The sequence below is a fragment of the Phacochoerus africanus genome, chromosome 9 (genome assembly GCF_016906955.1).
Source record: "Phacochoerus africanus isolate WHEZ1 chromosome 9, ROS_Pafr_v1, whole genome shotgun sequence".
NCBI lineage: Eukaryota > Metazoa > Chordata > Mammalia > Artiodactyla > Suidae > Phacochoerus > Phacochoerus africanus.
This window is the reverse complement of record NC_062552.1, coordinates 93,884,434-93,899,794: the sequence shown is the minus strand read 5'-3', so window position 1 is coordinate 93,899,794 and position 15,361 is coordinate 93,884,434. Positions and strand designations below refer to the sequence as shown.

The 15,361-nt window shown below is 53.7% G+C and overlaps 1 protein-coding gene across 1 annotated transcript in view; it reads right to left on the bottom strand.

Moving 5' to 3' along the window:
* The window catches only part of PLEKHH1 (pleckstrin homology, MyTH4 and FERM domain containing H1), a 59,776-nt gene that overhangs the window by 2,632 nt on the left and 41,783 nt on the right, over nucleotides 1-15,361 (bottom strand). The window contains exons 14-28 of the mRNA XM_047795192.1: nucleotides 15,089-15,250; nucleotides 13,318-13,398; nucleotides 12,794-12,976; nucleotides 12,284-12,392; nucleotides 11,357-11,469; nucleotides 10,121-10,297; nucleotides 9,485-9,582; nucleotides 8,813-8,990; nucleotides 7,180-7,335; nucleotides 5,731-5,831; nucleotides 4,499-4,640; nucleotides 2,719-2,861; nucleotides 2,489-2,618; nucleotides 890-976; nucleotides 471-617 (exon numbers count right to left, since the gene is read on the bottom strand). Of these exons, the coding sequence (XP_047651148.1) occupies nucleotides 471-617; nucleotides 890-976; nucleotides 2,489-2,618; nucleotides 2,719-2,861; nucleotides 4,499-4,640; nucleotides 5,731-5,831; nucleotides 7,180-7,335; nucleotides 8,813-8,990; nucleotides 9,485-9,582; nucleotides 10,121-10,297; nucleotides 11,357-11,469; nucleotides 12,284-12,392; nucleotides 12,794-12,976; nucleotides 13,318-13,398; nucleotides 15,089-15,250 (2,007 nt within the window). The remainder of the gene's footprint in view (nucleotides 1-470; nucleotides 618-889; nucleotides 977-2,488; nucleotides 2,619-2,718; nucleotides 2,862-4,498; nucleotides 4,641-5,730; nucleotides 5,832-7,179; nucleotides 7,336-8,812; nucleotides 8,991-9,484; nucleotides 9,583-10,120; nucleotides 10,298-11,356; nucleotides 11,470-12,283; nucleotides 12,393-12,793; nucleotides 12,977-13,317; nucleotides 13,399-15,088; nucleotides 15,251-15,361) is intronic.

The window sequence follows — 15,361 nt, the reverse complement described above, 5'->3', positions numbered from 1 at the left end:
CTGAGTAGGAACAAGGTCCTTAAAGCCAGCGGGTCTTTGGACCTTCTTCAAGACCCCGGGGAAGGGGGAGCATGTGCCGATGGTCCCACTTGTGACTAGTGTCGGGATAATAAAACCCAAGGTAAGCCAAGAGCACCTTGAGGAAGCTGCCCTGGACCTGGACCTGCTGTTAGAGGAGCAAGAGGGCGCCTGACTCAGGCCTGCCTTGTGCTGAGGCGGACAGAAGAAGGTAATAAGCGTGTAGGAAGCGCTGGACCAGAGTGAGTTCCCTCCCCCGCCAGCCCCTTCACCTGCCAGCTCAGCAGTGACTCCTGAGACACCACATGCCTGAACTTCAGAGGCCCAATGATAGACAACGCCAAAGCTTTATCTGGGGCAGGGCCCTTCTAGAGAACTGTCCTAATCCCAGTTTCCTGTCTTGGCTCCAAGCGCCCCCCGCCCCGCCCCACCTCAGACCAGATCAGACCCACCTTGGGAGCAGCCATTCGGAAGATCAGCTTCTCAATGTGGCTTCTTCCAGAGCCCTGGTCTGGAATGGATCTAATCACAAGCATGAAGTCATCCCGGTAGCCGCCAAAAGTCATCACCGAAGCATAGGGATAAGTCACGTGCACTTGCTGTGGGGAAAGAGCCAGTTTATTCTGGGGAAACTTTCCACGTGCCTCCCGAGCTAGGAGCCAGCAGGCCCAGTCTCTCAGACCAGGCAGGGAGAACTCTGAAGTGGCCACACTTTGGAGAGCCACACCTTAAATGTCTACAAGCTGTGAGGACACCAGCACTTGGGCGGTGGGGGCAAGAGCAACAGTCACTTAGCCGGGCCTTTGAGTCCAGAGAGGAGAGGCAAAGGTACTATTTGGGGGTCTGGGAGCCAGCCCCCACCCTCCCGTACCATCGTGTTGTGGTCCAGGATGCTGACACCATCCTCGTTCACAGCAATCCACACTGGAGCGTTCTCCTTGGAAGACAGCTCTGCAGGCTGGGGAAATAGAAAATGCCATCAGACAGAGCCACCGCTAGAGATTCGGAACCATGAGAGCTTTCTGAGGGAGAAGGCACATCCAGGGATCTGCTAGGCTGTGATGCCCATCTTTTTCCTCCTTTTGGAAAACACAGAATATGGTATTTATACAGCATGCCAGAGTAAAGGGGCTGCCCGTGGTGGGAGGCATCTGGCTTGGAGCTCTGGCCACCTACTAACTACCCTGAGCGGGCAGAGTACCACTTCCTTGCCGTACCTCTAGCCCATCCTGCCACAGTACACAACACAGTACACTTTGTTCCTGCTGCAGGACCAAGGCCAGCCCTGGCTGCTCTGTCAGGGGCATGGAGAACCGGCTGTTTTCTCCTGGCTCTCAGAGACTGACCGCTTCCCACCCACAGTCTCTCCCGGTGCAGGTGCACCTGCTTCCACCAGTTTCCTAGGGACTGTGAAAAAAAATTAGGAAAATAATGCAACCTTAGGGCTTTAGGCCCTGCCAGGGAGAAAAGTGATTATCTGGTGGACAATTCCTGGAATGACTCATTTTCACTGCTTGGGCTGCAGTACGGCAATCTAGATTTCCTGGCCAAAAGGCTGGGGGGAGAGATAGACCTGTTCCTTTTTTCAGGAGCTTTTCCCATCCTCCCAGACTAAGTGGGTCCCCACGTTATATGCCTAACACTCCTGGACTTTCCTTTTATGGCACTTGTGACATCTTGTAAAAACATTATAAATATATTCAGAGAGAGAGAATGTGTGATTATTTGATTGATGTGCACACCCCCCACCAGGTGGGAAGCTCCATGAAGCCAAGGACTCTGTCTCCTTTGCTTACCTCCTGTAACCTCAAACAACCAGCACAATCCTTGACACACAGTAGGGGCTCAACAGTTCTTTGTCCAAAGAACAAGTGAACGTCCACTGTCTCATCTGTACCCACCGTGAACAGGATCATGGTCCAGCTTCAAGGACAGGATACTGGGGTGCACAAAGTTCATGCACCCCAGATACCCAGTGAAGAAAAGTTCCAACTGAAATTACTCTTGGCCACCTGGCCTTCACGCAGGAGAAACAAACAGTTGCCTGAGTAGTTAGATCTCCCTGTGGCCACGCCAGGCCAGCAGAGATGTATCTGTTTAGATTATACATTAGTCTATCTATCAAACTTCTTTTAAAATAAAAGCATTCTTGAAAGGGACATCATATCAAGTCTGAAACCTGTTGAAACTTAGTTGATACTGTCTTTTCAGGGCTAGGATTGGGAAAGAAGTGAATAAAAGAAAGTTAATCCTGGCTGCAAAGCAATGAATCACACACAACTGCTGTGGACCAGAGAAGTCTAGAGTAGGCAAGAAATGGGTGGCGAGACAGCAACCCCTGGTGGTTGCTAGTATGCAGGGCGGGTGCTGCAGACAATCAGCTCAAAGGTGACAGCAGCTCCAGGAGAAACCCAGGGAATTCCCAAAAGTGTGGTAACCACTCCTTCCACTGGAGATCACTCACACTTACCTGAGCAGCAAAGAGCTTAGCACCAAAGAAGGGCCATTTCCGGGCCACCGTCAGGTAGATGCGGATGCACTCAGAAGAGGAGCAGCCTTGCAGGGCTGCCCATTTTGTGGTCAGCTGATCTGCCAGGTGCCTGGTTTGGACAGATGGAGAGAAATGTCATGTTTTTGTCACAGCTCTGACTTTTCCCCAGGTCTGCAGCCCACGCCTCCCCACAAGACCTTGCAGCCTACCTCAGCTGTTCAGGGGGGGCCCCGTGTCTGTAGCGCCTTGGGTAGAACCTATCTAGGACCTGCTGTAGAAGATGCTGAGCCTTGGCAGGGGGTGTGACCCCAGGGCCTGGCAGGACGGGCCTCTCCAAGTCCCCATACTCTACCTGTGGCAGAAGCACATGGAGGGTCAAGTCAGGAATCTGGATGTGAATGGGGTGGGGAAGGTGAAATAAACCATTTTTTCATTCCTTTATTGGTGAGGTGTGAATGGATGTGAAAAACACTTCTTGTGAACAGACAGCCCTTTTATCTCAAGTTTCCTGAACACTAGATAAACCACCTTAGGGTCTTAGAATATCAGACATTGTCCAAATTAACTTTCGTCTTGTAGTTGAGGTTAAGTGCCCTATCCTAAAACATGGTTAATTAGCAGCAGACAAAGGAAAACAATGTAGAAATTCTGGCTTCCAATCCAAAAGTATGGGATACAGGATGGAAAATGCTACAGATACAGCAGAGTGTTCCAAACACTGGCGTCAGACAGTTGCCATTTACCAGCTTTGTAACCCTGATCAGGTTAACCTCTGTGAGCTTCAATTTCCTCATCTATTAGGGGATGAGAATTAAATAGAGCAGTGCTTAGAAAAAGTTTAGCATAGGACCCTCTATAATGTATTCAATACATGTTTATTAAAGATCAGCTACTAGAGTTCCCGTCGTGGCACAGTGGTTAGCGAATCCGACTAGGAACCATGAGGTTGCGGGTTTAATCCCTGGCCTTGCTCAGTGGGTTAAGGATCCAGCGTTGCCGTGAGCTGCGGTGTAGGTTGCAGACGCGGCTCAGATCCCGCGTTGCTGTGGCTCTGGCGGAGGCCAGTGGCTACAGCTCCGATTGGACCCCTAGCCTGGGAACCCCCATATGCGGCGGGAGCGGCCCTAGAAATCACAGAAAGACAAAAAAAAAAATCAACTATTATTATTTCCCCTTCCTCTTGAGCATGTAGATCCAGACTCGTGCGTATGTGTGTGCGCAAGCGCGTGCACGTCTTTTTAGTGCCGCACCTGCGGCATATGGAGGTTCCCAGGCTAGGGGTCTAATCGGAGCTGTAGCTGCCAGCCTACACCAAAGCCACAGCAAAGCAGGATCCCGAGTCGCATCTGCGACCTACACCACAGCTCACAGCAACGCTGGATTCCTGATCCACTGAGCAAGACCAGGGATCGAACCCGCATCCTCATGGATACTAGTTGGGTTAACCATTGAGCCACAATGGGAACTCCCAGAATCTTTCTTATAGAAACCGTAACGATATCCCAGATAACTTCAGCAAGACGGCCTTCTAAAGGGAATGGAGAGAAGAGGAAAAGTCTGAATGTGTGTTTCTTTTCCTAGTTCGCATCACAGTGTTTGACAGATTAAGTACACATTTTACCACATACACCATGTGACACACGTTACCTAGGAATCATACTGAGTACAACTCTGTAAGGGCAGGCAGGACGTATTTTTTCTTTCAGTATACAAAAAAGGAACTAAAGCATAGACAAGTAAAGTGACTTGGCTAAGATCTCATGGCAGGAAGGTGGCTTGGATTCAAACCTAGGCCCCGGGATTCCGCGTCCAGAGTTCTGCATGTAGCCTGTATCTCCCATGAGGCGCTCTGCTGGGTGAGGGGTCTGTGAGGCCACCTCTCTGGCACCTCAGGATCCGCAGAATCTCCTCTTCCCGCCTGTGTGATACATTCCACCTGGGGGTCCAAGACGGCCTCCCGACCCTCCTGATTCCCAATCAGAACCTTACCTGGGCCATCAGGGCGGCCATCTCCAGAGCCAGTTCCTTGTTGACAGGAAACCTCCCCGCCACTATCTCTCCGCTAGCCTGGGAGGCCAGCAGCAGCCGCTCTCGCTCTGTCTCCCCTTTGACTTGACTCCGAAAGTACAGCCTACAGGGGAGAGAAGGAGGAGCCAGCACTTAGCTGGGGTCCCAGTGGACGAGGCTGTCTCTGCATCTGTTTACCTTGATTTCCAAAGAAAGAAACTCTTCTTTTTACACCATTTGTGAGCCTATGTTCCACTGTCTCCAGAAAAATTTAACCAAGTATAACCAGAGGAGATAACAGGGCTATCGGATGTCACAGCAACAGTAGCTGTTCACTTTTTTTTTTTTTTTTTAACTGAAGCCCATATTTCATTAGGATTTTCTTTTATTTTGCCTGATATTCTTTTTCTGTTCTGGAATGCCATCTGGGATCCCACAAGACATTTAGTCTCAGACTGTCCTTGTTTTTGGGTTTTTTTTTTTTTTTTTGTCTTTTTAGGGCCACACTTGTGGCCTGTGGAAGTTCCCAGGCTAGGGGTCCAATCAGAGCTGAAGCTGCCAGCCTATGGCACAGCAACGCCGGACACTTAACCCACTGAGTGACGCCAGGGATTGAACCCACATTCTCATAGATACTAGTCGGATTGGTTAGCCGCTGGGCAACCATGGGAACTCCTAGTTGTTAACTCTGAATTCACCGTCAGACTTACTGGATTTAATGAGGGGAATCTGGTACCTAGCATCATAGCTTATTAGGGAACTGGATGAGTTCAGATTCCAAGAGAATTTATTTGCCTGGAGACATATCTGGGATGGAATTTTCTTATTCAAATTGATATAAGTCAGGGTGTCTCCTGTATTTCCTGGAACTGGTATAGGAGCGATTTATTCTTTAGCCTTAAAAATCTAGTGCTCAGACAAAATCTCATTCTCCTCATGTAACGCATTTGGTCTGTTTGGTGGGGCAGGTGTGTGTGCACATGGACACGTGATGTGTGAGTATGCAGACCTAGTTCAGGGACTGAAAGCCTGAACTTCCCATGGCCTCACAGAGACCAGCAGAGCCAGCCTGGGCTCCAGCTGATGACCACCACGCATTGTTGTACGTGTGGGCTCCCTGCCTGTGCAGGCCGGGCCTCCAGTTGGGGAATTGAAGACTGCACCCCAGTGGCAGCCATCCTGCTTGGTCCCCCGCCTCCAGGGGTACTCAGGACCTGTTCTTATATATCAGCTTCACGACACGTGAGCCACCCTCAGACTTTCCAGAGTGCAGCTCCTTCAGGGCTTGCTCCCACTTGGAGATGGCATCGCAGATCTGGAAGAGGCAAAGAGGAAAGTCAGAAAAGCTCTCGATTTGGGGAATAAATAAGTCAGGGCAGAGCAGGGGGCAGAGCTGGCTGACTGCCCTCCTTCAGGAGGCTGACCTGCCGGCCTCATGCTCCCAGGACTCAGGGTGCCTGCCACTCCTGCACAGACACAGGTGCAGCTCTGGGCGTGGCATGAGCAGCAAACCCCAGAACGCTGCCCCCGCTGCCTTGACATCTGAGGGGGCCTCCCGGAGGCTAGACAGGCCCCAGTCAAAAACCACAACCTCTTGTCACTGGCTCCACTTCCCTTCCACTGACCCCTATTCTCTTCAACAAGTATACCAGGGGGCCTACTCTGTGACAGAACCTTACAGATGCCTGGGCATTTAGAAGGAAGGTCCATGGTGCAGTTTTTCCAAGCAACAGTAAAAGAGGGTAGAAGCCTTTGCCCTGTTACCATAAAAAAAGGAGATGCTGGAGCCCAAACACTCATCCTCATTCCCATAAACACCCAGCATGCCCCACGGCTCTGACCCCAGACCCTAGGACAATACAGGGCTCGAATCCCACTCTAGGGCCTTTACTCACACAAGTACCATAAGGGTCTACCTCTTTAAAGTACAGTTGGACTTGGAGTTCCCGCAGTGGCTCAGTGGTTAACAAATCCATGAGGTTGCAGGTTCGATCCCTGGCCTCACTCAGTGGGTTAAGGATCCGGCGTTGCTGTGAGCTGTGGTGTAGATCACAGATGCAGCTCGGATCCCGTGTTGCTGTGGCTGTGGTGTAGGCTGGCAGCTGTAGCTCTGATTTGACCCCTAGCTTGGGAACCTCCATATGCCATGGGTGTGGCCCTAAAAAGACCAAAATAATGATAATAATAAAAAAAAGTATGGTTGGACCTGTAAGCGCAGCACAGGCCCTGGGAGACGGGGTAAGAAGGAGGTGCCAGTGTGCAGCCCCACCTCCCCTGGTGCAGGCAGCGCTGGCCATCTAAGCGTGCATGTACAAAACTGGCAGCAGGCTGTGTGTGGGTGGGGCTGCTGCTGCGGGGGCCTCCCTGTCCTTCCTACACTGATCTGAGAAGCGGTGTTTCCCCTGAAGCTGGACAGCCCCTCCAGGGGGCGAGGGATGTAGAGATCTCTTTGGCGCCAAGGGCACAAGCACCTTTTCCCTGCCTGATGGGACACACTGCAGGACGGCCCAGAAATGCTGGCCTGGGGAACGCCTCAGGCTCAGCCCCGAACTGGCTGGGGTTGGTCAGGCACCCAGCAGGGGGGGGCTTCCTCCCGACACAGAATCCTGACCCCCCGAGCTGGCTCCGGAGGGGCTCAGCTGGCTTATGGGGGAGGCCATCACCTTGACGCTCCCCTGCAGGCAGTGTTCCAGGTCCCGGCCGGAAGGGTCATCTGTGAAGAGGGCAAAGCCGGAGTGGGACGACGTCCTCATGCCCGCCTCCTGGTTCAGCCGCTGGAGGAACTCGTCCACTGTGGACGAGCCGTCAAAACCCACCACCTGCCGGGAGAGGGAACGTCCTGAGTGGGGCTCGGGGGGGGGGGGGGCAGTGGGGAGTCCAGGAGGTGGGAAGGCTTGGCTGAAGAAGCAAAGGGAACGCAAAGACCAAGGGAAGCTGGTTTCCAGGCACAGAGGGTCCGTGCTTAACTGCAGTCCCACATAAGCTCTGGTCCTCCTTTACTGTCGCTCTTTTTTTCTCCCCCCCCTCCGCCCTGCTTTTTCTGGGGCCGCTTCCTATGGCATATGGAGGTTCCCAGGCTAGGGGTCTAATTGGAGCTGTAGCCTCGGCCTACGCCAGAGCCACAGCAAAGTGGGATCCGAGCCACGTCTGCAACCTATACCACAGCTCACGGCAATGCCGGGTCCCCAACCCACTGAGCAAGGCCAGGGATCAAACCTGCAACCTCATGGTTCCTAGTTGGATTTATTAACCACTGAGCCACGATGGGAACTCTCCTTTTTTTTTTCTTTTTGGCTGAGCCTTTAGCCCATGGAAGTTCCCAGGCCAGGGACTGAATCCTCACCATAGCAGTGACCCAAGCCGCAGCAAGGACAGCGCTGACCCTTCACCCGCTTAGCCAGCAGGGAACTCCACTGTCTCTCTTTTGGAGGCCCCGTCTCATGCCACTTTTGTGGTCAGTGTCTCAGCTTCCCTGTTCATGTAGTGGGTTCAAAAGATCCACTTCCAAGGCTTCAAACCAGGAAGCACTTCTGTTTTTACGTTTGTTTGTTTTAGGGCTGCACCAGCAGCATATGGAGGTTCCCAGGCTAGGGGTGAAATCAGAGCTACAGCTGCCAGCCTATGCCACAGCCATGGCAACGCAGGATCCAAGCTGCATCTTCGACCTATGCTACAGTTTGCAGAAATGCAGGATCCTTAGCCCACTGAGGGAGGCCAGGGATGGAACCCGCATCCTCACAGACATTATGTTGGGTTCTTAACCCAACGAGCCACAATAGGAACTCTGTGAAGCACTTTTGTGATTCAAGCTCCTTTCTCCCTCCACACTGGCATCAACAGCCCCACTCACTCCCCCAAACCCCAGGCCTGTCCTTGCCCAATGTGCCTGGTTAAGAACTGCTAGGCCTGGAGTTCCCGTCGTGGCGCAGTAGTTAATGAATCCGACTAGGAACCATGAGGTTGCGGGTTCGATCCTTGGCCTTGCTCAGTGGGTTAAGGATCTGGTGTTGCCATGAGCTGTGGTGTAGGTCGCAGACACAGCTCGGATCCCGCATTGCTGTGGCTCTGGCGTAGGCCGGCGGCTGTGGCTCTTATTGGACCCCTGGCCTGGGAACCTCCACATGCTGCGGGAGCGGCCCAAGAAATGGCAAAAAAAAAAAAAAAAAAAAAAAAAAAGAAAAGAAAAGAAAAGAAAAGAAAAAAAGAACTGCTGGGCCTGAGGAGGCTCAGCACCCACCGGCCCACTGGGAGGATGACACGAGAGACTTGGGACAGTGAGCACAGCGGCCTTGTCACCTGGTATGTCCCGTTGGCGAAGTGCACGGGGATGCTAAAGGGCAAGGAGTGGTGGAAAGGGTTCCTCAGCAGGATGGACACCACCTCCATGCGTGACGGCCTGGCCTCCCGCTCCCCGGTCTGCAGCGTCCGCTCCACGGCCCGCTGGCAGTACGTGGCGTACTGGCCAGTTTCATTTCTAAAAAGACAGGCAAAGGAAGAGGAGAACACCAGGAAATCTGCCTGTTCTTGCCACCTCGACACTCTGGCTCCCTACCTCACGGTCACCTGCAGGAGCAAACCTGCAGCCGGGCAGGCTGTGATAAGAGCCCCAAAGACTGTCTGAGCGTTTGTCACTCGGGACCTATTTGCTGCAGGTTGCTGGCATGGACATGTTCTCTAAAGGCCAGAAAACATGGTAACAGCGAAGGAAAATCTAGGGATGATTTGGAGGCGCCGCAGCTTCACATGAGAGCCCCTGCAAAGCATCCACGCACAAGTGGACTGGTGTGCAGGGGAGCCCAGGCGTGCCCAGGTCTCCACACGCTCATCTGTGTACATGGTGGCGGGCAAAGTCTCCCTGTGCAGAGCTCAGAGGGCAGGGGCGAGCTGATCCATCCTAGTCTCTCCTGTGTCCCCGCCGTCATGCTGGTCGGTGGTGCCGGAGTGGCAGAGGGAATGATGCTGACTCACCTGGGGTCTGCATGGCGTTGGAGCTGCTGTTTGACGTACCAGAGGAAGTGGTGCTGAGGCAGGAAAAGCGGGGCGCACAGAGCCAGGAGCTGCCAGCACTGCCAGCGGAGGAGAAGGCAGGGTGGGGTGAGTGCTGGGTCTGCAGCATCACCGCCATCCCAGTCCCTCCAAACCACAGCCCCCAACCTTCTGCAGGCACCAGGATGGCCAACTTGTCTAGAACCGCCATCCCACAATCTGTGCGCAGATCCAGGAGGGGCACAGAGAGGGCAAAGGGCCGCAGGCAGCTTTGTTGTTGTTTTAAGGGCTACACTTGCAGCATATGGAGGTTCCCAGGCTAGGGGTCTAATTGTAGCTGTAGCCGCCAGCCTGCACCACAGCCACGCCAGATCTGTGACCTACACCACAGCTCACGGCAACGCCAGATCTTCAACCCACTGAGTGAGGCCAGGGATCGAACTCGCCACCTCATGGTTCCTAATCAGATTCGTTTCTGCTGCACCACAGTGGGAACTCCTCCAGGCAGCTTTGAGCACTGAGGCTGCCCAATGGCTGCCAGGCTCAGGGGATACCTTCCGTTTTTCCCACCCCTGGGTAGCCCTGGCCAGTGGGCTGTTCCGCCCCAGGGGTGCCCACCTGCACAAGGGAGTACTTCTGTGGCGGGCGGCAGCTAGTCTGCTTCATGAGCTGGCAGTAGATCTCGCTCTGCAGCTCAGGGTGAACCAGGCAGACCTGCAGTGCTGTCTGTGCCAGGGACACATGGTAGTCCACTGAGGCGGCCTCCACCGGCACGTTGATGAACAGCTGGCAGGACTGCAGGGAAAAGGTGGTGGGCACGGGTAGCCCAAGAGTCCCTTGATTATCACCCCTGGTGACGGCCAGAGGCTGGACCATCCCCCTGGGGCAGTTCACTGCAGACAGCCCCTTCTAGGAGGGGGCATTGTTACTGCTCAAGAGCATCTACGCTTGCTGAGAAAGCTACTTTGGGACAGAATCTTTCCTTCATTATTTGTTTCTCGTTTTTTCTTTTTAGGGCCACACCTGTGGAGGTTCCCGGGCTAGGGGTCAAATTGGAGCTGCAGCTGCCAGCCTACAGCACAACCACAGCAATGCCAGATCTGAGCCATACCAAAGACCTACACCACAGTTCACGGCAATGCCAGATCCTTAGCCTGCTGAGTGAGGCCAAGGATCAAACCCAAGTCCTGATGGATACTAGTTGGGTTTGTTACCACTGAACCACAGTGGGAACTCCTGTTTTTAGGGTTTTTTTTTTTTTTTTTTTTTGGTTACTTGCAGTATGTGGAACCTCCCGCCAGGGATCGAACCTGAGCACAGCAGCTACCTGAGCCACTGCAGTGATAACACTGGATCCTTAACCAGCTGTGCCACAAGGGAGGTCTAAATCTTTCCTTCTTTAAATGTTTCCATTACGTAAGCAAGACATATTCACTTGCTTTTTAAGACAGAATATTCAGAGGGGAACAAAGAGCATTCTAAAATAGGTCAGATTCTCTCAGATCCAGAAGAACATAAACCTGCCCTTTCCTGCTGTTCACTATGGGGGGGGAGGGGGCTCCTCATGTCACTGGCACTTCCCTAGGGCTTATGAATGAAGGCCCGGAGCTTCCAGCCTCATGGCCATAAAGGAGGCGGTGGGAACCCTGAGGGGCTGTCTTTCCCTTCAGATCCCTCCATGAACGATCAGATCCTTCCATGAACAATCAGATCCCTCCATGAACTAGCCCCTAACTGCACGAGCCTCCTCCACCCCAGCATCACCATGGTGAGCAGAACTGCTCCAGGAAGAACCCAGGCACAGGGTGAGGGCGCCGCTGCCAGCCCGTGAGCTGGGCTTTGCTCCCACTTTACCTTGAAGAGCTTGAGAGCCTCCGTCTGCAGGGCCTCGGAGGGCAGCGTGGTGAGGGAGGTGTACAGGCCGTCTTTGCTGTAGCACAGCATGGGGTGCCTCCAGAGAGGGGAGTCTGCGCAGAGCACCAGAGCGCAGCAGCAGTTACCACCCAGAAGGGAACTTGCCTCCCGCCCCACCCCCACTTTGATCTGGGGGAAGATGGGGGTTCACTGTCTGGATACTCGGGCTGTGCTGGGTGTGTATCCACAGGATGTAGGGTGTAGGCTGTGCCATTGTGCCCTGCATTCATTCAGCACACTTGCAGTGTGGCTTACAGATAGGTGGCCACTGCTCTGCTTATGGGGCTGCAGTAGTGGTGAGTGTGCAAGGTGTGGGCACCTGAGCACAAGTGTGTGTGCACAGGGAAGGTCCCCTCCCTGCAGCATCAGGTCTGGATAGAGGAGCGTATATCAGCCTGGAATAAACAAGCCTTGGAGCAGCAGTAAAGCAGTGTGTGTGGTGGGAGACCTCAGATCTTCAGGGTCTTGAGGATCAGTAGCAAAATAAAGACCCCCAAATGCCCCAGGCTTGAGATAGCCTGATCTCAATTTAGGCTTCATTTATTAAGAAACTCTAACTATAGACTAACCAGCCACCTTCTTTCCTCAACCCTCTGCCTGGCCAGCAAAGTTGCAGTGAACAAAGCAAAACATTGACCCACGTCACTGGAAAGTCTGCTCCTCACACAACTCCTCCAGAGGCAGAGTGGTCTCCTCAGTATCCTCACCAGAAACGGGGTTCTTGGAGCTTGGGATGGGAATGCCCTTCTGTGGCTTAGATGGTTTGAAAAGAGCTTCAGGGTACAGCAGTGCTTTCCTTGGGTCCTTGACCAACAATTACCCAGCCACCAGCCTCCCTCCCAGCAGTGAGGGCTCCCTTTGGCTTACCTGGGTCTCCCTCACCATCCATCAGCTTTCCAATGAGCTGCTCATAAGCCGTGCCCACCTTTGCACTGCTGCCACCTGCAGCCACTGTGAGGTGGTAAAGCCATGTATCCTGGAAGAGGATGGAAAGCCATCTGATGGGGAAGGGCTGGGGAAGAGGGGAGGCAACAAGAACACACCAGACCAGCTTGGAGGCAAGAGCCCCAAGGGAGCTTCTTTGAAGGGGTCAAGCCCAGAGTCAGGTTCAGCCTGTTTGGTTGGCACAGGTCAAAGTCACCAGTCTCTCAGAGGAAAGACTGTGGTCCTTCTAGCTCATGGCCCCGCTGAAGAGATGCTGGTCACCGGGAATGAATTCAATACAAGGAATATTCCCAATAAGGAAATACTCCTAGTTGCCAAAATGTCCAGGAGGGCAATAAATGTGAATCTGGGGAAACTCGGGAAAGAGAAAGGAAAAATGAGAATCAGAGGTCCAAACTTGGCCAAGGAGGGAGGCCCAGCCCCGTCCCTCACCTTTTCATGCTTGGTGCCAATGAGGAGGTAGGTGGGGCTGTGCTCCGGGGGATGGATCACCAGGGTGCAGTGGGAGGAACGCAACCGCCCGGTTCCTCCGGCCTCATAGTCCTCGTCTGAGTCACAGGATCGATCCACTTCCTCTATGCGCGAGTCCCGCACAGGCAGCCGGCCCAGGGGTCGCTGTGGATGTGAGCCTTCCATGAATGGGGGTCCAGTGGGGGACAGAGAGAGGAGTCTGCTTTCCCTGAACCCTCGGGCCTCGCAGGGCTGGGAACTTGGATGTGGATGGATGTCAGGATGGGGAGGGGAGACTACAGATCCCTGGCTGAGGCGGGCTTGGGGGAGCACAGGTTGACCACAAGCAGAATCCATGGGCCATGCACACTGGTCACACACTCTAGAGGCATCTGGCCAGCCGGCTTGGGGCTTGTTGTGGGATTGGATGAGAAAGAGGGTAAAACTGGGGCCTTCCATCAGGACATGGAACCACAGGGATTGGGAAGCTGCCAGGAGGCTGGTACCTTGTCCTCATGGCTTCGATAGTAGTAGAAGGTTCTTCCGATAAGAGCACACCAGACCAGCTTGGAATGCCCATGCTTGACCTGTAAGCCAGAAATGAACCGGCATTATGAAATCCAGGGCTGGCAAAGAGAAGCCACATGGAGACTGATCTCAAAACCCCTGGTCCAAGAGCTCCCGCTGTGGAGCACCAGGACGCAGGTTCAATCCCCAGCCTGGCAGAGTGGGTTAAGGATGTGGCATTGCTGCAACTGTGGCTTAGGTCTTGGAACTGATCCCTGGCCTGGGAGTTCCATATTGCCACAGGGTGGCCAAAATAAAAACAAAAAACAAACAAACAAAAAAAAACCCCAGCCCTGGTCCAACTCAGATATTTTTTGTTTGTTTGTTTGTTTGTTTGTTTGTTTTTGGCTTTTTGCTATTTCTTTGGGCCGCTCCCACGGCATATGGAGATTCCCAGGCTAGGGGTTGAATCGGAGCTGTAGCCACCGGCCTACGCCAGAGCCACAGCAACGCGGGATCCGAGCCGCGTCTGCAACCTACATCCAGCAACGCTGGATCGTTAACCCAACTGAGCAAGGGCAGGGACCGAACCCGAAACCTCATGGTTCCTAGTCGGATTCGTTAACCACTGCACCACGACGGGAACTCCCCAACTCAGATCTTTAGGTCAATCCCAGGCCAAACTCAGATGCCACCCAGGCTCCCTGCTAATGGAACCAGCTGTTTCACAGGGCGCATCTGTGGTATGTACTACAGGACACCTCACGGGGCCTCATGTGACCTGCCATTAAAAGATCAATCAGGCCAACCAGATGCACGTCCCAGGAACATGACCACAAGAAGAATTGGCTCGTCAGCAGAGGCTGCAGTCGGGAGGGAAGGGCCATAGCCGGCTAAAGCCTTCGGGAAGGTGTAACCACCTCTCATGAGCACAGGAAATGGCCATGAACATGGGCTGAACGGGGAGGCAGAGGGAGAGCCCGCAGCACTGAGGTTGCTCACGCATCATTCCTGACGGCGTCCTGGCCCAGTTAATGCACTTCCTCGTTAACCTCCCAAGAATGGGATTAACAGGTGCTTCTCCGCTCCTCGCAACCAGAAGGCCCCCAATGAAAATGTCTTTAAGGGCAGCCTGAGATGACATGTCTTTGGCCACACCTGCCTTGCTGAGATGACAGTTTCCCACTAGTCATATGAGGAGTGGTGGGTACCAGACCGGGGGCGGGGGGCACCTCCTAATGACCTCAAAATGGGTCTAAGATATGCGTTTCCCTCCTCTGTCTTGAGAAAAGCTCTTGTTCTAACAACCCCGATCCCTATTTTTCTAGAGAGTCATTCACCCTCACCTTTTTTTTTTTTTGTCTTTTCTAGGGCCACTCCTGTGGCATATGGAGGTTCCCAGGCTAGGGGTCCAATCGGAGTTGTAGCTGCCGGCCTACGCCAGAGCCACAGCAACTTGGGATCTGAGCAGCATCTGCAACCTACACCACAGCTCACGGCAACGCCACATCCTTAACCCACAGAGCAAGGCCAGGGATCGAACCCGCAACCTCATGGTTCCTAGTCGGATTCGTTAACCACTGCACCATGACGGGAACTCCATTCACCCTCACCTTGTGTGGTTCAGACCACAGCCAATCAGTGTGGGGAACTTCTTGGAGAAAGGAGCCGTGTGTTGGGAGGGGCCCCACCACCCCCTGGCACTCACTCCTGGCCCCCTTGACTCTCAGGAGGTCCCCATTCCCCATCCGCTGACCCCGCCCCTTGTACCTTGGTCAGCCAGCCCTTCACAGTGGGCTTGGTGCCACCCTGTGGCAGGGCTGAAGGCCCAATGGTCTGGACCTTCAGCAGGCTCTGCAGGACTCGGATCCACTCCTCCAGCAGGCTGGGTGAATCGGCCGTCAGGTAATAGGTTTTCTTCTCAGAGATGAGCTGGGGAAGGAGGCGGGGGTTGAGGGCCGAGGAGACAGAAGGGTGGAATAAGAGGGACCTGGCTCTGAGGTGGCACAGATCTCTGACCCATCAGTCCTTCCTTCCTTCTTT